The sequence below is a fragment of the Gymnogyps californianus genome, chromosome 4 (assembly GCF_018139145.2).
Source record: "Gymnogyps californianus isolate 813 chromosome 4, ASM1813914v2, whole genome shotgun sequence".
Classification (NCBI taxonomy): Eukaryota; Metazoa; Chordata; class Aves; order Accipitriformes; family Cathartidae; genus Gymnogyps; species Gymnogyps californianus.
The window spans coordinates 81,787,435-81,809,557 of NC_059474.1; the positions used below are offsets into that span (position 1 = coordinate 81,787,435).

Consider the following 22,123-nt stretch of genomic DNA (forward strand, 5'->3'; position numbering starts at 1 on the left):
TGGTGTGAGAAGAATGTTGACAACACACTGATGTTTTAGTTGTTGCTAAGTAGCGCTTATCCTGAGTCAAGGATTTTTCAGTTTCCCATGCTCTGCCAGCAAGCAGGTGTACAAGAAGCTGGGAGGGAGCATGGCCAGGACAGCTGACCCAAACTAGCCAAAGGGATATTCCATACCATGGAACGTCATGCCCAGTATATAAACTGGGGGGAGTTGACCGGGAGGGGCGGATCGCTGCTCGGGCACCAGTCAGTGGGCAGTGAGCAATTGCGTTGTGCATCACTTTTTTTTTCCCTTGAGTTTTATTTCTTTTCTTTTTTCTTCCTTTTTTTTTGTTATAGTCCTTTTCATTACAATTATTATTATATTTCATTATTATTATTGTTAGTATTATACTTTAGTTATTAACCCATTCTTATCTCAACCTAAGAGTTTTACCTTTTTTCCCCGATTCTCCTCCCCATCCCACTGGGCATGGGGGAGTGAGGGAGCGGCTGTGTGGTGTTTAGTTGCTGGCTGGGGTTAAACCATGACGGTCGCCATTCCCACAGGAAGTTCTAAGAGTAAATAAGCACCTCAAGGCTTCATCAGAGGGCTGTTGATGGCAGTACCCTTTGACGCTGTGTGGGAGAGGGCTTTTTCGCGCTAAATCTATGAGCTATTCTGTGAGGCTGTGATAGATCTGACCCCACTCATCACAGCTACTAAAACCAGACACAAGGCAATGAAATTTCCCAGGCCATCCATTCCAAGCAGAGGTTCCTCTCTGCTTGCTGGTCACAGGGTTTAGGAAATAGTCATACATGTGGGCATGATTTTGGCTCTATGAGACTCCTGGAAAACTTTTCCCCTGTGAAAAGCATACAGTTTTGAAGAAGACCAGCCTTGGGATTAATTCAATGAGGCTGATCAAACTGAGATGGTTTGAACTCCACTTCCAAAGCTGCAGCCGTTTTTTTGTGTGATTCTGGTGCTAGTTTATAACAAATTCAGCTTGGAGCTGCTCTGTCCTACTTCAGCAAAGCATTTAGGGTAGGTGTGTACCCCAATATGTTTTCAAGCTGAGACTAAAACTCGACATTTTGCTAAACCACGACCCCAGGCTCTGACACCGAATTCTTCACCTTGGAAATGAAGACACTGCTTCCTTCTTGACACCCTTTGGAAGGCTTGATACAAGGTTTGGACATTTATGCAGAAGTACAGGGCACGTATTTTACAACAAGAGTTTTAAATGCCACAAGATCCTAAAGTAGGTGAGAGCTGCAGAAATCTCTTGAACTAAATCGCCTACAGGAAAAAACCACACACACCCTCGCCATCCCCACTAAACATGTATTTTAGGAAAGCTGTTAATTATTTCTCAACATTTCTTGGTCTTCCTTACTCGTAACTTTCATTACAGCTATCCAAAGTCAATCCCTCCACTTCTTGTCTGCAAATAACAACCAAAATCAGCATGTTCATACCAAACTCTGAAAGCTGTTATCAAACAATAGAGCTTATCTCCAAGATACACTTTAAAAACACCATTACTCATGATAAAATGGCACAGCAAAATCACTTAAATCTAATTTTACCAAAGGGAATTAAAAGATTGCAGCCTAGGATTTAAGAAAAGTTTAAATCCTTTAAACTTGGTGTGATTAGCAGTTTACCCTTACTTAATATTCTCAGCATCTTCAACAACACATTTCTGAAGTGACATACACACATAAATGTGTACCAATTGAGCTACAAGGGAACATTTAAATAAATGTAGCTAAACTGATATAAACCCTTCTGAAAACTCTCTTAAGGCTTTTAAATATGAGTTACTTTTTTTTTTTTATGTAAACCGTAAGAATTAAATACATATAGGGTTTCAAATTAATACACAAATGCAAATACAGAGTAGACATTAAGAAGCTGAAAAGTCATGTCTAAACTACTCTGAACAATAACATCTTGCTAGCCACAACACAGAAATACAGAAAACTAGTGACCCCAAGAGAGAATCAGAAAAATTTCAAACCATCTACTCATTAAATACCAAAAGAAATAAAATACCATGCTGTTTTATAGCCTTCCTTTTTTTTAAAGCAGCAGTCCAAATTAATTCAAATGCTATTTGCCCTGTTTGGCATACTATCAAATGAAACACCACCTGACTTAATTGAGCACTGTTGAAATTATATCGCTCATTATGGAGGAGCTGAAATTCTAGACACAGCCACCTCTGCTCAACAGAAGGAGAAAGGGATTTTGAAGAATAGCAAGCAGTGTTATTCTGAATACTGTGAGTCCAAACAGCTTGAAACGTAATACCAAATGTAGAAAAACATGCACTTGGATCAATAGAGATGATACGATCCCTCTTTTCCAAGGAGATTTTCTGGAGCTAGCCTGGCCTTGGCAGGCACAGAGAACAGAGCAACAGCCACCAGCATCACAACAGCCATGAGTGCCACGCAGCAGGTACGTGGTTTTAGGGCTCTACCCAAATGAACCTGGCTTCATTTAATTTTTCTCTTCACTCCAGTTTTTCCCTCCTGCGTATCAAAATCCAAAGTAAAGCACTCAATAGAAAGAGTGAGAGCCTATATAATTTTTAAAAGTTTTAAAAAGACAGACTTTCCACAACTATGGTGATTGGAACTTCACTTTTTAGGCCCGTGAAGATTGGATTTTGCAAATCGGTGACAGAAATACAAGTACTCTGTTAAAGTACATCTGAACAGCCTTTTGCAAAGAGAAGCAGGACTAAGTGTTAGGGAGTTGCTGTGCCTAGAAAATGACCGGTGCAATAGGAATGTATTTCAAAGGCTGCTAGTGTATCTCAACATAAAAAACCCTGGGGGGAAAGGTACAGGTTAACTTTGACCCTCAGAGAGAAGGGGAAAAAAAAAAAAAAAAAATCTCTTGCTAAAGGATTTCTGAGGATAGACTGAGGAAAACAAAACAAAACAAAAAAGACTGGCAAGTATATCCTGTCAAACAAAAATATCAGTAAAGGTAGGAAAGGAAGACGACCTCAACTGTATTGTGTTATGGCATGGATTAAGGCCTTTATCTCAAGTGGTTGACCTATAAAGACATTCCCTTTTGATGCTACCCAGACTCAACAGACATGAATGAATTAGGTCTCCTGATAAACCTGGGGGGGGCCAGGGGGGGGAAGGCAAGCAGCACTCTCTCGCCTACGACGGCTGCACGCAGCCACAACAAAAAGAACAATAGGTCTTCTAGTCAGGGAGATCTGCTCGGATCTATTTGTTCCCAGAATATTTCTGACTTCACACGCACAGGGTGTCTTTGGTCCTCAGGTCCAGCCTCCTGATATTGCAAGCAACATATCATCCACTCCTAGCCACACATCTATTTAACTCCATGCTAAAATAGAGAACTTACTTTCCCCTATTCTCTTAGCATAGAGCTCCTCCAAAAGCTCATTACTCAAATGGTTACAAACAGCATAACTTCAGGCCTAAATTTAATCACAGAAAATTTATATCCATTTACTGTCTGTGCCAACATTTTCATCTCTTACAAAACAGGCTCCTTTTCCCAAGCCTCCTCAATGGCCTCTTCTGCCCTGTTCCAATTTGAGATCATCTTTATAAAGTCTGGGTTATCAAATTTTGCATATTATTACAGATGAGACGTCAGCAGTGTTTTGTACAACAGCACTGACATTCACCATCTCTACTGAAAAGACTATACTTGATATTATCATAGAATTGCCTTTTTATGGCTATACCAAATTTGTGGCTCATCTTTATCCTGCAATCAACTACATTACATTAAGGTCCTTCTCACCTTTGACTTCCAAAACATCAAGATCCAAGACTGTAGCAGAAAATTTTATTAGGCCACAACTACATGATCTGATTTTTTGTACCAGTACCTTTCATCCCTCTTCTATAACATCTCTTGAGCACTATTCATTCTTCCCATGTTCCAGCCTTCTCAGCCCTGCAGATTTCATCAGCAAGTTCCTATTTCTAGTGTCAAAATGAAATTATTTCCAAAAATCAAACTCTGAGGAAGTCATCAGTCTCTGGTTCAGCCTTATCTGTCAGATTCCCTTCAAATGCAACTCACTAGCATCTCTGCTTCAGCCAAGTCCTTATTGCCAAGATGGCAAGTGAGTTCTACCGAGACTCAGCAAAAATGTTAAGACTAAACATGAAAGCACGGATGTTTTAGTGCTTTACCTGTATATATAATCAAAGGGGTTATAAACAGAGTTGGCTGGGAATTTCCCCATCAAAGAAGTCCCATTTATATTGATTTCTACTCAAACAATGGCAAATCTTGCTTGTTTCCTTCCTATCTCCTATGGTTGTTGTGCAGCCCAGGCACCTACGGTTCCTACCTTCAGGCTACTCTCTTCTGGAGTCCTGGGAATTTTGATTTCCAAACCCAGAGGTCAACTCAGACATGGTTCCTGCTCCCTCTCAGTCTCTAACTGCCAGAAGGAAACAAGAGCTTTGAGTTCCCAGATCTAAAGTCTTCTGAAAATTTACTATACAAAACATTGTTTTTTAATTTCTTCTTTATATTCTAAAACAAAATGAGATATTTTTTAAATATATAATCACAACAGAACATAAATTTTGATAATTAGCGAGAACGTTACAGATGTAAAATTACTCATAGACTATCCCTGGACAGCACAGCACTGAATGAGAGATGGTCTCATCTGTGACAGTCTGCAACTTTTTTCTGTCCCTTCTGCACTAACTGTTTAGGATAATAAAAGACATTTCTTCAAAGTATTTGTAGCTGGAGGCACTGCCCTAGCAACTGTGAGAGCTCTGCAATTTGTCCTGCATAAAAGATTAACTCTGAAGCCTTGAAAAGTTGAGCGAAACCGCACATACATTTTTAATATCATATTTGCTGATATCCCTGAAACCCAAGAACTCTTCCATTCCCTGCTGGAAGGTCATTGCTTTCTATGAACAGTTGATATACATACCAAGAGGAACATGGGCAATTAAGCCCTTATCCCAAAATACGTTTGAAAACCAATCCACAACTTAGTATTCTCAGTGGGAAAGCAAGTACTCAGCATCATATTAGATCAATCCCTGATTTTAGAGACTGAAACTTTAAGTAACAAAAGCCATCATGCTCTTCTGTCTCCTTAGCACTTCCTCCTTGTTAATATAACTATTGCAAAATGGAAAGCACCTACATCTTGTTTTAAGAGGAAATCTTTAACGTTACAGTGTTGCCAGAGACACATCATTATACAAACTGAATGACATAATACTGCTAATAGTTTTGCTGTTCTTTCTGTACGTATCAAGATCACTAAAGAACAATTAAGCATAGTGTCTAAACGTTATGTCTATGTTTCTATACTCAGAATGAATGCTGAACTCTTCACAATTAGTGTGCTTTATATGAATGACATAAAAATTCATGATCCGTATAAAAACGCATACATCAACACGTGGCATCAAATATGCTGAAATTAGCAGAGATCTCACATTTATAAAGGTCGTCTTATAAAAGACTGGGGACAAGGTGGGGGAAGGGAGCCTCTTCTACTAAAGATTGAAAAGGTGAGTGGGGAAGCTGCTGCTGGGTGGTGGAGCCGGTGCTCATCAATCTTGGCAGTGCGGCTGCCGATGCCCAGACCGCTACCACCTGCTGTTATGCCTGCTCTCAGGAAGCCCAGCACCTGCACAGCGGTAACCGTGCGACTGGCACAAGGACAAAAGCTTGAATAAATTCTGAACTAAATACTTGGCTAGCAGCCGAGTCAAGCGAGACAGAGATTTTAGGCATATTCTTTAAAAATATCAAGAGAAGAGATGAAGGAAAAGGGACGATAAATCTTATTTTCAAATACGATGTCTAAAGAACAGAGAGTTGCTGACAAAAAACCCACATTTTTTAGAAACAAAATGCAATTCTCTTCCAAGGGTTATTGCTTTTTGGATTTCAAGTTATTTTCTTAAAAACCTTTCCATAACTTTTTCTTCTGGGGGTCTCCATTTTATTTCACTGAAATTATAATGCATGCCAGCAATCCATTTGTGAAACCTCTGCAGTTAGTAAATTCCCAGAGGCTACAGAAACATTTCTTCATTTAGAACAGTGAAGAAATATTTCTTTATTCGAGCAGACAGATACATTTAAGGCATTTAACAACCTAAGAAAAAAATTCACTGAGCACTACATGGAGTGACACGTTGCACATGGGGTGGACAAAGGTCTTCAGCAATCATTTGAACCTAGTTTGCAGCCAAACCTGAAGATTTATGTTGACTTTAACAGATGCTGAATGAGATCAATGTAAAGAAAGTATGTTTCTTTCACCTCTGTTCTGAAATGTTTTGTAAGACAAAATATAATTAAAATGGAACTTTAAAACTTTGTTCAGCAATACCTATGGGTAACAGAACAAATATTTATATTTATAGTTGTATTTAGGAAGCCAAAAATGAAACCATTCTTTTAAAAAGAAATTTGAAAGAGGGAAGAGATCATACTTTGACATTTCCTGCCAAAGTCTTGAGAGTTTTTTGAAACACACTGAAACATATACTCTCTATGCTGCTCTGAAAAAAAAAACTGTAGAGTGAGTTTTGGCATACAAGCAAAATTCATAAATGCAGCATCCTCTCCAGAATAAGAATTTACTCATTTGTAAGTAAAGTTACTAGTGTGCTAATTCATTTGTCTAAGAGAGTTTTTCATTCCTTACAATCACACTGGGTACTGCTGCCACCAAATAATCCCTGCCATTATTTCTAAGGGTTTTCCACACCTGGAATTTTCTTTGTAGTTCTTCTGCATCAGGACCTCACTCTGCAAATGCAGCCCCCACGGCAGCTCTAGAGCGGTCCTCTCCACACTCACCTAATGCTAACAACTGCCTTCACACAGCATTGCCCTTCCCACTACCCTCAACTGCAGCCAACATGAGATTGAAATTCTGGACACCGATCACAGGAAAACATGTCAGAGCTATAATAAAACCTAAATCTTATTCTCCGTTAGCACAAGCATCCAATAACATCATCCATATCCCTTGACATTACTCCTGTAATGAAAGAAGCTCATTGTCTCTCTTAAAATGAAATCTCTGTCATAAGTGAAGCTGTTGCAAAAGCTTCTCACGGTTAATGTGCCCTTGGAGCACTACATTTACGTACCACATTTTAGATCATCCTTAAGACTGCAATATCTGTACACTAAAAACCGTGACGAAGGCTTTCAGCAATGCAGAATGGCATAACAATTTTGCTGAAGTCACCTTCTGACTGTGTGACACAAACTCCTCAAACCAGTCACACTACTAAACCTTTCATAGGCTGGGGGCTTTGTCTGACATAACAGGGCAGCATCAGAATTTTCAAATTCAGGCACAATAAATAGGCACCTCAGTTTGTATTTTGGAAACAATCACGCAGCCTGATTTTCCAAAAACTCATCCTTATTTCCAGCAACATTGGGAGGCTTGTAGGAAACCAGTGAAACAGAACTCTGCAGGTTACAAAGGGGGAACCTGATATTTATTTTAAAGACCTTTAAGTAAGTTGGTTTTACCACTCATACTCTTACAAATTTCATTCACTTGCAGTCTTACACTCACATCTTCACAAGCACCAAGGTGGGTGTGAAGAGCAGTCTGGACAGCATGACCTGCAACACAGAGGACAAGGCAGGGTGGCTACTGATTTCTCACCACCTCTGGAGTTCTTTATTGGTGACAGTGAATGAGCTTTGGAGAAATCTTTTATACTCATTAGATGTCAAACAGTTGTCACAGGGTGGTAAGAATCTTGCTTACTTTAGCTTCCATAAATCTAAGTCAAAGCATTGCTGCTTGTTGTCTGTTTTTCCTTTTTTCTGTCTAAAATGTAGCTCTCTTTTCCTGTTGGGCTAACAGGAAAAGGAACAGCAGATATGATTTGCAGCAACTCTTTTGCTATCCTCCGGTCGATGGATGTCAGGTCTTCTGGGGCCAAGTGATCTTTGCAGTGGGCTTTTCATAGCACATAGCACCAGTCCTTCTGGCCTGGACTTAAATAGCACATTTATCCATTTTGCTGCATTACCAATAGAGGCTATTCTTTGAACCCTTATTTTCTTGTCCCAATTGTTTCTGGTGTTTACCACCACATCCCTATATGTTTCCATTCATATTTCATTCATGCTAATCTTAAAGTTATCATGTCATGCTAATCTTAATGTTAATCTTCATGTTTGTCACAAATTTATACAGACTTTTCTTACTGCTGGAAAAACTAATTGTTCAAATGTTGACCTCAGTGCCAATAATTAAGACAATGATACCACACTAGGCAACAGAACAACTGAATTTCCAGCAAAATAATGGCTCAGCTAATCAATGTGCTTCCTTATGTTTAATTCCAGCTTGCTTCTTACTGATCTTCTAACTGATCATTAACCAGAGCTCTGGCAACCTTCAGTAAAATTCTGCTACTGCTATATCTTGCAAGTTTAATAATGCCTTCAAAAAGGAGCAAGATGCTTCAGTGCCACATGTGACAGAGCACTGAGGTATGCTTCACTATGGACTAAAGCAGGGGAAATATATCCCTAGGTCTTGACAATGGCATAAAGTGAAATACAAAAGAATTGACAATAGGCAATCAGAAGTGAGTTGCCGTTTGATGTACTGTTCTTAAAAAAAAAAAAAAAAAGTCCGTGTGAATAATCAACTCTCCACAGAAAAAACTGTTTTAATGCCATCTGGAATAAATAATCCACCCATACATTTCACCACCTCAAGGCGATACGTGATGGACTTATTCAATCCTTACTGCTGAGATACAGGTAGGTCGTAGCTGAACACTGCTTTTCTATTTTAAAGGTGAATTGACATGTTTCAGTAAGATAAGTATCTGCATGTTTCTACAGGTATCTGTTTGCTGAATTTTATGACACAAGCTGGGAAATGGACTGATGGTATTATATGTTTTCCACAAACATCAATATATACTAATAGTCATCATTACTACTGCAATAAAACCATCCAGATAATTTTACTAAGTAACAAGGAAAAATTTTGCAGAGAAGGATTAAAGACTTGGCCCCAGAATTTATCAATCCAAGCTCTAAGCATATTGAAAATTAGCCCTAATTCAGCTACTAATGTAGCTACATGCCATAAACATCAAGGCTAAACAAGGAAATATTCAACTCATTCCTGATGGGCTCAATCTCAAAGCCATTAAAAGGCAGTCAAAATTACTGAAGGCAGTAAAATTACTGAAGTCAATGGAAATCCTTCCATTAACTTCAGCAAGCTTTGACTCAGGCTCTAAAAATAAGTTGTGGGATTTGTCTGAACGCAGCTAAGATAAGGGTCTGCTTTCCAGGGCACATCTCAAGACACTAATGTTAAAATCAACCTGAATGAGTCCCTGAATACTTTGTGTAACCTCTGAGAAAAGACTTGGGGCTCAGAAGGTCTTCAGGTGAAAAGTATGGGGTCCGGAGAGCAAAGAGAAGAGGCAAGGTTTTAAAAAGGGGGGGTGTGGGGAATAAAGGCCCTTGAAGCTGGTCCCTAGCAGCGGAAGACAGGCAGGAGAACTGAGGATCACTGGGTTCTCAGCCTCGCTCTGGCACCTGCGCCTAAAGCTGCCCTGGGCAAACCACTGCAAAACAACTGACTGCAGCACGAAGCAGTAATACCAATTTTGTTCTATAAAGCACATTAGTTGCAATGATGAAAAATGCTATTTGAGAAAACAACTATATTAATATCACCGTTATTAGAATGGCAGCCCAATCTCAGCTGGTTGAACCATGCATTACAGTAATGTAAATCACACTCTCATTTCATTTGTATTCCTACAAATCACATTTTAGACAGAAAAAAGCACCAAATAATTATGTGTTTTCATACTGTTCCAATAAAGGTTTTTTATAAGTACATAATAGCGAAAAAGATCCAGAATTTTCTCTCTGATGATCTAGTCAAGCACTGAAACTGTCACACAAGAAACAGCTCCACCTTCTCTCCCCTCCCAGTTGCTCATTTCCATCCCTTCCCATCCTGTCTCCTCTACAGAAAGGAAGAAGGGAGCTCAAACCCAAATCAGTTTCTTACTCTGGTTCCCAGGAAGGACAAGCCATGCCCGATTCAACTGGTGGCAGTGCCATCTTACGCCACTTGTCAAACTGTGGCCTCAGTCTTGGAATAGAGAAACACAAACCCATAACCCTGTCGGTTTCAGAACTTATTTGTAAACAAAATTACAAATGCCACAGCTGTGTTACAAACTTTGGAGACTGGAAACTATCCCAATCTGAAGCGTTCCGTTTCCCTCTGTGTTAACTAGGGCTTCTCTTTTGGGGAGATCAACTACATCTATCTTCTCAGAAAGTTTCAGCAAAAGGTTAACCATTTGTTCCCTCCTTCAGGAAAAAAAAAAACAAACTTGATCGTCACGTTAATGCTCCCAAGAGGACGGATGGGAGAAAATAAACAAAGGTCCCAGTCCAAACGTCACTTACCCACGTGAATGATCCATTAACTCTGGTCTCCAGCATCAACACCCGACACATAAAGCTTCACTGACTCTAACTCATACTCGACCGGTTTGTAACCATATCTTTGTCACTTTAATTACATCAATTAAAAAGGTGACTTTCATTAATTGTATTTACCACTTTCATTTAGTGTTTGTTTTTTTTTTAATTAAATGTATCTGGTTTCCACATCGATGAAGCTACATTGTGCAGAAGAGATTTCCAGCAGGATTTTTTTGTTCATTCACTAAAAAAACTGGGATACCATTCACATAACTGCTGTATAAATATGAGCCAGACCGTATTATTTCTGTTCAGAGGTAGCAACTGGTTTATAACAATGATTTCTAGGAAAGGCATGTTGTACATCACTATCCTAATTGCTGTCAACTACCCTTCAAATGGGCCACACTCCTAAGCTTACACTGCAAAGGCACAATCTTGTATCTTAAAGTATACATTAGTGCATAATGACTTCATGGCAGCTGTTTTACAATTGAAAGCCATCGCCTGCTGCTTCTGTTGGCGATATTGCTGTGAAAAAACCAGTTATGCTGACAACCAGGGGGGAGAGAGGCGTGTACAAATACACAGCATCAAATATAATTAACCATAAGCCCCCACACACTTATACCTCCAAACACAGTCACAGTGATTGCAAGCTCTGCAAGCGCCAGGGCTTCCTTGGAAAACACCTTCTGCAACATTAGAAGCAGTTAATTAAAAATAAATGCAACAACAGAAGCTGTGCTTGTCTTTCAGGCGGGGAGCACAAGGTATAGGGGGAGGATCCTTATGCCTTTCCTCCCCAACTCTGAAGTGCACCAAAGGAAATGTGTAACTCAACTCTACACTTAATCCGTTTAACTTGCATTTTTTACACAAAATAACACGGTATCAGTAGTTCCAATGACTGAGTGGGAGGCCGTGATCTCTAACCGGAGCAGTAAGTCTTTGGCAGGGCAGTGACCTTTAGACAAGGCGCAGAACGCGTTTCCCATCTTTCTCTTTCACTTGTTTTTGTGAATGCTGTAGTCATCACTCTGTCTTCAGCGTGAGTAAAGCAGTTAAAGCGCAAATGGAAATGCCAGCTCATAAAGCGTCTTTCTTCAGTGTTTCAAAGCTAATGAGCATGAATCATAGATTGATTGGAAAAGCTGTGCCCATTCCAGCGCTTCTGTTTTCTGATAATTCACCACGCTCTGCTCTGTTGCATAGGTACACAGCAACAAGAGACCAGATCCTCAGCTGATGAAAGCTGGCAGAGCCCCTGCGGGCTGTAACAAACCTACGCTGACATCCAGCAGAGACTATGGCCCACTGTGTTCAGTTGCCATGCACCGGAAAAAAACATGCACAAACAGGCTGAGATACGGCATAACGAGACATAACCAAATGCATACATACACAACCCATAGCCTGCTTCTCCTGATGTTTATGCCTATTCATTCATTTTTTGATTGGATCATAGCAATGTATCTACCAGGATGGTCAGATTAGGTTTCTAATGGTTTGCATGATGAATAACTGCCACTGTTTCTTGACATTTATACATTGACATCTGCTCTCTGATACTGAAATTTGCCAGATGTATTAGATATTTAAAACGTTAAAAAAAGAGGGACCAGCAGAGTCTTTTGGTCACAGGAAAGTGGCACAATTTCTAATACAGTAAGAGACAAACAAGGTTCAGAATCATATATTCTATAGAAGGGAATAAATTGTTTATAAACTTCATCAGTTCACACTTTCATTTATGTATTTCAAAACTATCACCAATGTTCTTCACTGCCTCAACTATGTCGACAGATACTTCAAACACCGCCTTATAAAGAAAGCCTAGTAGCTGGACAATTAGCAGATTTAATTGATCATGAAGGTAAATTGTTGCAGGAACCTGTGCATTCCTGGTGCCAATTTAAAACCATACGCTCTATTTGCTCAGATCCAGTATACCATAATATAAACGCATACCATCCAAGACTGGATGAAACAAATAAAAGCAACCAATCACTTCTGAAATACTTAGCCTGTGGCAGAAACCTATATGCTGTTTAACCTGGAAAATCATTTCAAACTGCAATTGCTGCCGTTTACTCTATCATTTCCTTAGGAGCCTATCCTATTCTGCAGAGAGCACTTCATTCGTGGACTAAATTTTTGTGTGTGTGCGAGCTAAACTGAGAGAAAATATAAGTAGGTTACAAATTGTATACCTGCATGTAACCCAACTGCAGGCTAGCTGGAAGCAGCCACAGAAAAGGTGAGATAATACAGGTAGGCATCTACCTTTACTCCCTAAATTGCTATGTGCTCAAGGAACATTTTTATTTCAAGAAGGTTTGGGGAAGATTAATCAATGTCCACACATTGGACTTGCAATGCCTGTAAGAATACACTGCCTTTTTGTTTAAAAGGCAAAGATGTAATACTACATTTCCATCCTCCAAAATCACACTTACAAGAGAGAAAGATGAATTTGAAAATTAATTACATGTATTTTCAACTATGAATTGTTTATGAAAAAATGACCTGAAGTAATTCACTGCCTCTCTCATGCAATTTTAGAAACTACTCCGAGGGAGCCTTAAACACTGGCCCATCTCCATCTACTTTTTAAAATTTTTTCTCCCTCCTGTATTTGGTGCCAGAGCACAATGAAATCAAGTGGAAACAAATGAGAAAATGCAAAATTACTAGGATCACACTAAATGAATAACAGTACAGCAAATTTCTACTGAAAACCAAGTATGGAAATACTGCATTATTCCTACACAGTGTAGGAATAACAACAGTAAGTTCAAACTTTCAGCTCAGCAATTTCTGTCACCAAGACAAAAGCAACCCACTTAATCAGCTAGGAAAGATTTTGAAATAATTAGTTCCTGCAAATAAATGAGGACGTAAGAGCCCCTAGCCATCTTATTATTTTCTTGGCCTCTCTCTGTTCCTTGCATTTCAGAGCTCTAGGGCTCCCAGTGTCTAGCCTAAATATGTAACATGCTGCATATATCAGTCTCAATTTGTAGAGTGGAAAAACTTTCCTAGCCAGAAATGCCACCTAAAGCATCAACACAGCATGCCCAGTGGAGGCAGGGACACAGAGCTGCACAAAACATGACATCTCTGATAGGGACAGGCAGGTAAGAGAGGCAGAGAACAGGAGAGGCTGCCGATACACCCCCAGGCTGCTGCTCGAGTCAGCTGAATAGCCAGGCCTTGTGTACACATCTTGCTGAATGGAGACTGCCTGCAGAGAGAAATGGCCAGTGTTGCCTCAGGAAGTCAGATTTAAAAAGGCAAAACAAAAAAAATCTACAGAAGACCAAACAGAACGCTCACTATGGATATATTTTTAAGTATCAGGCCTTCTCACCGACTTATCTTGCTGCTAAAATCCTCCCAGATGCTCTTCCATCATACGCACGCTGCAGCATAACCAGCAGGAGGGGAGGCAGAGAGAGAGCATGTGGCTGCCTCCAGCATGGACCCCAATGTCCCCAGAAAGCCAGGACAGGCAGCTTTAAGCTGCTGCCTGAAAGCCCAGCTCAGCCTGTGTCACTGTTGGCCTGCGGGAACGCGTGACAAGGCTGCGAGATGTGCGAATGCGATACAGTATGTGCGATACTTGACAGCCCCAGGCATCCTGCAAGGAGAAAGGGAAGCTGGCTGGAGAAAAAGGGACTTGCTTCCCTGACTCAGTTAATGTTTGCCAAACATTGGTGAAAATGAGCAAGAACTGCGAATGATAAATTGGGAGCCCAGAACGCGTGGCAGGTGGATGCAGGCTCAACACGTCACACAGTTCTGTATAAAATTCACTGCTTTTACTCAGATTATTTCCTCCTTGTTATCTTCACAGTATTTAATCTGTGAAATGCAGCACTTGCACAAATCTGCTAATACACTAAAATAACTCCATCCCTTTGTACATTCCTATTACTCTATTAAAAAAAAAACCAACCAAAACCATTTTTAAAAGCTATATATATTAACTTTAAAGCCCGCAATTAATAAATTGAACCTTATAAGTAGTTGTGTAAGGGGCTTTATCTCATAGTGGGATAAACACACATCATTTTTGTTTTGTTACCATTACGCATAGCAACTAAAGCTAGAGGGGACAGGCAAGGAAGGAGAGAAGAAAAAAATACATCAAAGCATTCGTAGCTATGACGTTAGTTTCATACCTGGCACAAAATGTGCTGGAAGCCTTGTGATAGGAAGAAAAGGCAAAGGGAACGAGCAAAACCTGATCTCAATACTGCAAGAATATCAGTGGAGTTGCGTCAGATTTATGATAGTACAAACCATATTGAAATGTAGCGCAGACATTTAGGAATACGTCTGGTTTGATCCTTAACAGTCTTTTTACAAACCTGCCTCTTACCTCCATGACCGAAAAATAAACCTTTTTCTCCATCTATTCTCTTCTTTCCAGAGCAAATTCTAGCGCCATTTCTCTGCTTGTTTACTTTCATGTAAATTGGATTAACTCAACTGAAAGCAAGGCAGTTCCAGTTCTCTAAAACTGGTTCAGCTGAGAGAAGAATAAAACCTTCCAGACTGAAGGAAGCTACGTTACTAGTAAAATTAACAATATCGAACACCAATGAGTTGGGTTAACTTATAACTACCGCTTTTGCTTTGCAATAAAGCCTTTTAAATACCCTAGTCCTGAATGAAAGAAAAGACCGTGTTTTTCCTCATTAGCTCTTTCTGCCTGTTCAGTTTACTGTGTATCGTCTGAAGGAAAACCTTCTTTCTTCTAAAACTCGAGGACGTGATCTCTCTTAGAAGAGGCGGCGTACTCTGGTTTCATCTCAGTTGGATCATCAAACTGCAAAGAGCAGTGTTGCCATAGGTATTTGTCTGTCACCAGTAATAATGGGATAGCGAGGGAAACAGCAGCAACTAGAGAAGGCTAAGTGGGACTTCGCAAGTGTGAAATGAAGGCAATTTAGAGGAAACGCCACCCAGCAGATTGGAACTGCTATCATACAAGCCCCCATACTGATTTTAGGGAGAGTTGGACACTGATTCAAATTTTTCTTCTGGTGGCATTCAGTTTTCCACTAGATTTGGTAGCTGGAAGAGTGAAATAACCAGGTAAACATTTTAAAAGACTTAAATAGCCACGTTTACCATCAATTAAACTGTTGTGTAATATTATTACAGCACCGTAAATGACATAGCTGAGAACACAGGAACATGGGAGTGAGAGGAACCTCCTTCAGTTGAATCCAGTCCGGTGACGTGTTAGAGAAATCACATCTCATTCATAATTAAGCAAGTTTCTCTTGGCTCTTTACCTGATTAAACCTATTAGAAGGCTGCTGAAAAGCCTCATTTCCTTTTCCCCTCAGATAGCCTTTTGCTTTAGCACACTAAAGCCAAGCTCTTCTAAGACAGGCTCTCTCTTCTAGCAATCCCTCTCTGCATGCTTTGTGTACATTTGGATTCTTGTTCTTGAACTTAGGTGACCAACATTGCGCTTGTATTCCAAAATGGGTCTCAATTACCTTATGCATGGAATGAATAGTCTTAAGTAATCAAAATTAATTAAAAGCATTAGCTTGTACACTGTAATGATTCCATTAGCAAGTATATAACTTCCACTGGAAGGACCTCACCTAATACATCCAATTTAGTTTTTGCCATAGATGCATTTAAAATAAGAGATAATGCTTAGGTTGGGAAATAAGTCTCATTTATCTTCCTTTAAATCAGCATTACAACTTCCTCCAAGTCTTTTATAGTATGAGCCCGACTCCAAGCTTTTAATTTCTCTTAAAGAACGAGCAATACAAGTGACAAGACTGGAATTCTGCAATAAGCTAAAATGGATTATTTTTGCATCGATCCATCAATAGTGTGTGCTTTATGATCAGTGGAATAAGAACCTGCGGTTTCTGGAAACCCCTTTGCCATCAGTGCTTTTAGTACTAGATACAGGAATACGCTTCATTTTCTACGTGATGACCAATAGTAGTTGTTTTTCATCTGAAACACTCTATAATGAAAAAAAAATTCTTGAGAGAAATGATAAGAATTTGGTACTTGGACATTTCACAATACACTTGGCAAAATACAGGAGACCTCAAAAAACTAATGTATTATAAATTCATATTCACTCGCTATGCTACTCCTTCAACACAAATGGTACATTGGCTACCAAGACGAGAGGACCAATGCACACCAAGTGCTACACTCACTGGGTTTCCATGCAGTTACACCAGCAACAGAACGGGGCCGTTCTGTTCACTTCTGCCTCCAGCAGAACGCATCCTATGCTCTCTAACACTAGAACTGGATGAACACAGAAATTTAGCACAATTTTTCTTCCCAGGAACACAAATTTCACCATATCCCAGTTTCGTGCGGAGGCAAAGTATCAAAGGAAAACTGGATATAACCCTACCACAGGATTCACAAACCTATTAAGGCAGCCCACTGACCCACCGGAACGCACAAAGCCACAAACATCACCACGAGGATTAAATTTGGTTTTGGGTGGGGAGTCATTTTCTCCATTTTATGAAAATTTCAGTTTTTCCCATCCTGTATTAGGATGAAACTGAAGCCTTTTCCTTTTAAAGTGCATGTGCATAAAAAAAAACCCCGGGGTACTGCTGAAAATTAGAGAAAACCCTACATTGCTTCCTAGCTAGGGCACCCTCCTGGAATACAGATGATCCAACTGAATGCTGTATCCAAGATGCATTTCTCTCTGTCTCTCCCAATACATAGATCAAACTCATCTGGCTCAATTAATATTTAATTATCCACACAAAAGGGATCAACTTCCACAGAACAGATAGAGGGCATGTTGGATGGCGCAATGCAGCTTCGTTCAGCAAAAGTAGTTCAGGACCTGAAAACAGGCTACATTACTTTTCATTTTGGAGCTCTTGCACATGGCCCTTTCATCTCCGTTCCCGAAAGAAACTGTGCCCATCCAGTCAAAATGCAGAGGAATTCAATCTGGAATTCTTCTACTGTTGGCTATTCCAGGGTGTCTCTTTCTCATCCAAAAAAAAAAAAAAAAAAAAAAAAAAAAATCTATTTTTAGATTTTAAGAAAATTAGTCTTAGAATTTAAAAAGGAATATTAAAGCCTAGAGCTGTATTTCCTCATGAAGTCACTAAGGGTAAAGCTTCAGGAGAGCTAATCCAATACCAGACCTGAGGCACCAACATCTATTGCATCCAAACTGAGTGATTAAGAATTTTTTGGTTTACATTTGTCAATTGAAAATGCCCAATTAATATTTTCTAGTTGTAAAAGATAACTTTAAAAAGATACCCAAACATTTATTACGTTTTTGAAAAATGAAGATACATCAGCTGTTGGAAGACTCTGAATATGGAGACTCAATATAAGAGATGCTTTCTAAGCATTCATTTGGCAGCAGTGGCATGTACTTGTGTTTCAACCTTGAAAGGCTCTAGGCCATTTTACTTAGAAAACAATAGCAAAACAAGAAACCATGTATACATAGATAAAAGAGAGATGGAAACACTCACTTCGATTCCCGAGATCTTCGAAACCTCTCTCTTAGTGTGATATTGTTCCTAGGTTATCTAACAGTCAAATGAAAACACTGGGTATGCACTTGTTCATTTGATTTTTGCTTCCTCATATAGATTTACATATCCACGCAAACAAACCTTTCAAATTCAGAGGTAAGTCGAAGCAAATATCCCCTTTGCTGCTCGGTTGTGCTTAAATATAAAGCCAACATGCTATATAAAATCCCCCACTGTGTGGAGATCCAGGCAATATTCCAAGCACAATGGGGTGGGGTGAGGATGTTTTTGTTCAATTTCTTGCTTAGACTGGACTATCTCATGCCCTTACGGTTATATGTACAGAATCTTCCCTCTGTGATAAAACGGGGCCTAACAGTGTCACCTATTGCAAAACAGCTTTTCTTCACCAGGTCAAAACCCTTGCAAAAGTCCCTGAATAAGCATCTGTTTGCAGCTCTATATATTATTTCCATTTGTAGCAATTTGTCTTGCTCGTATACGATGCTGGTTAAAAGGCAAATTCTATGCAAAATGAGAGACTGAAGAATTCATCAGTGAATAGACTTTGTATGGATTAGATTTTCCTCAACCTGCAAGTAGTCCCACACATTTCAGTGGGGTAACTCGTGTTATACCAATTAAGATTAAAGAAGGGGAGAATAACTGTAAACCAGTTTATGTCATAATTATGCAGAACCACAGACATCTTTCCTCTTAAAAGGGAGAGAAAACCCAAACAGAAATAAATAGCTGCCTACAATCAAAGCCATTAAAAAGAAATTACCTCAAGCAGGGGGTTGAAGCAGCGGGCACACTACACCTTGCAAATCAACCATTTATGAAAGAGAGACTGGACACACAGAGAAAGTGCCCTGGAAACTGGGTGTGGCTGGACAAGTCACATTTTTACCCCATTATTTTTCATTAGCGTCACTGAATTACCACAGATGGTACAAAAGCCGGCAACGTATCTCTCCATGATTGTTTATAACCCAATCTAAGAAACATCTCTGGAAAAATAAACTAAAGGCTTATAAACCTGCACCCGTATCGCTTGAAAAAAAAGGGACAGAAGCACACAAGTCACATCAATACCATCATGTGCAGGTTTTATATTTCTTCTGTCAAAGGAAACTGCCCTCTTGCTTAAGGGGAGCACAGGGAAACCTGCGCTGTGAGGCATCCACTACCTAATGAAGCTAACTTAACTGAACAAAACATTGGTGGGGGAAAAAAAAAAAAAGAAAAAAAAAAGAAACAAACAACCCTCTGCTTAACCATCCGGTCCACTTATCACAACATCATCGATTCCCCTGTCGTGACATGGAGAACCTCCTCGCTTGAGTACCAGCCGGTTGGCTACCGAGCCACCCACCACCACCACCAGCAATAAAATCCTTCTCCGGCTTGCCACACGCTGCACACACCTTGGCTTCGTACGAGCTGCTGCACCCCGCTCACATCCCCCGCCGCCACCTCGTACTCTTCCTGACCCAAACCACCGCTCCCAAGCAGCCTGCGCTACCTGTCCTTGGCTTTACTGCCAAGAACAGAGAGCGCGGGAGGCCAGAGGCGCGTTCCGAGCCCGCATCGCTGCCTGCCGCCGCCCGGCAGGTCCCGGCCCCCCGGCCCCACCTTCTTGGGTCTTTTCCTCCTCTGATTACTGCCGTTGCACTTCTCCCCGCCGTCGCTCTTCTGGGCTGCCTCCTCGTTCATCCTAGCGAGCAGGTTTGCCGGCGCCGAGCCGTGCCATGAAAGCCTCCAGCCGCCCAGCCCCTGCCGAGGGTGGTACCCGCCGGGGGCGGGCGCAGCGGCGTCGCCGTGGCAGCGGCGGCGGGGCGGGGTCCGGCGGTGCCCCGCGGAGCCCCGGGGAAGCCCGGCGGGGCGGTGGCGCGGCCCCTCCCGGAGCGCGGCGGGGGCAGCCCGGCCTCCCCCGGGGCGCAGCCGCCTCCCGGCTCTGCCCCACGGGCGCACCCCGCGGCGGGGGGCAGCCGCCGCTCTGCCCCGGCTGCCGAGGAAGGGGGGTGCTGCTCCGGAGGGAGAAACGTTGTTAGAATCAGAATGGTTTGGGGTGGAAGGGACCGCTTAAAGGTCACCCAGTCCAACCTCCCTGCAGCGAGCAGGGACACCTTCAACTAGGCTCAGGTTGCTCAGAGCCCCCTCCAACCTGGCCTTGAATGTTTCCAAGGATGGGGCATCTACGACCTCTCTGGGCAACCTGCACCAGTGTCTCACCAGTTGTTCTCTCCCCACTCAAAACGAGCTCTCGAAGGTGAAAGCTTTGTTGAAAAACACACAGTATACACTTCCATTTCATCTGCCAGAAAGAATGAATATTGCATTACTTTCCCTGGGCCAGTACGCTTGTTCTGCACAGATGTATTTTCTTTATTTTAATAGAGGAACCAAGAAACAAATAGATTTGTGGAGGAAAGAGGCTCAGAACAGAAATTTCCATCCAGAAAGGGTTATGTCCTCCTTCCTCAGAAATGACAGAACAGCCCCTGAGAAGTCACCAGTGCTTCTCCCTGCCTGGCTGTGGTCAGGGAAGGAACACCCAGCGCTTCCCAGGCATCCCACATCCCTGCGGCCCGAGGTGCTGCTCACTCACACACACAGCGCCAGCCCTCCTCGTCCCGAAACCCATACACGTGAGCGAGGCATTTGGCTGTGACTGTAACATCTCAGAGATGATTCACTGTCAGTATTAAAACAGACAATGGCAGCGTGATTGGCACGGCATAAGGCGATAGTTTGTACTACTAAAATAAATCACCTCCTCCTTGTTTTAAAAGAACAACATAGTGACATTCACATGTAAATGCATGTGAGAATTGCAAATGCATTCTTCTATTTCTTCTGGTGAATACGTTAAAAAAAAAAATACTGTTCCACTTACAACTGAACAAAACAGCCAAGTAACTTGCCCTCCTTCTCAAACAGTAGCGAAGGCTGGGGAACAAAAGACAAAAGTCACTTTAACTGCTTACTCAGCAGAGGAGAGGTTGGAGAAAGTGGAAAGGACCCAACGAGGCATGAATATGCTCTCCCACAATCGCACTGGCTGCTAACGCAACGAACATCTGCAGCACAAAAACAATGTAAGCAGTGTAACAATCTGAAAATCCTTTTTTTTTTTTTTTTTTTTTTTTTTTTTTTACTTTGAGTGATTCCTTTGTTACTGCTAGCAGTAGTAAATTCTACACTAAAAAGAAGTAACTCATGTAAAAGTAAAGGGAGCTACAAATCCTGAAGAAGGCGGGTGCTATACAACACTGCATCTGTTATGCCATAATTAGAGCTGCAATCACAGTCACAGCGAGTATTTTGGGGAAGACATACAACAGTCATTTGTTATCAGCGTCAGACATTCATGGAAATCATTTGTGAAACCTGTAAAGATGTGCTTATTGTTTTAATTTACAAGCAAGCCTACTCTGCACACAAATGCTGTTTCTAAAGAAAAAGGTCATCTCCTCTTTCACGTTTTAGTCGACTTTTGCACAAATTCATCCCCCTCCCCAGCCCTTTTTTCATACAAAACTAAGCCTTTTACAGTCTTTTTCTGATATTTGTTTATTCCCACTAAGAAGTGATCCTTGGGTTAAGGCAGATTCTTGAAGTATGTGGCGATGATGTATTGTGTGTTTTCTTCTTACAATAATGTTTCTTGCAAAATTAAAAAAAGAAAAATCACTGATATTTCTGAATGTAAATACAAAGAAAATCACACGTGACTGTTCTGAAAACTCAGAGGTGATGGTGCAGTGATGTAAATGGGATGAAGAACACACAGTATCTCACTCAGCCAAATCCATCGCTTGTCCCTCTGTCCCTGGAAGAGATGGGACTTGCTACTACGTTTTTAATTCTATATTTATTTTGGTCTTCAAGCTGGAAAAGAATAAGGAAACAGGATTGCAGGAGAATTCCGTGGCAGCCAGGAAAAGGAGCAGTTTTTCCTGAGAGACTTTTATGATTGACAGCTTGATACCTTGTGAAAGGAAGAAGTTGCTGGGAGTCACCATGAGTAGCAAAAGGCCAGTACCCCTGGGAGGCAGCCAGTGCTAAGTGCAGGCTGTAAGGTG

The 22,123-nt window shown here is 41.0% G+C and overlaps 1 protein-coding gene across 1 annotated transcript in view; it reads right to left on the minus strand.

Moving 5' to 3' along the window:
* Window positions 1-19,751, minus strand: part of ANK2 (ankyrin 2) — a 246,943-nt gene extending 227,192 nt beyond the window's left edge. Inside the window, exon 1 of the mRNA XM_050896051.1 lies at window positions 19,671-19,751. Within this exon, the coding sequence (XP_050752008.1) occupies window positions 19,671-19,751 (81 nt within the window). The remainder of the gene's footprint in view (window positions 1-19,670) is intronic.
* Window positions 19,752-22,123: the final 2,372 nt, after the last annotated feature.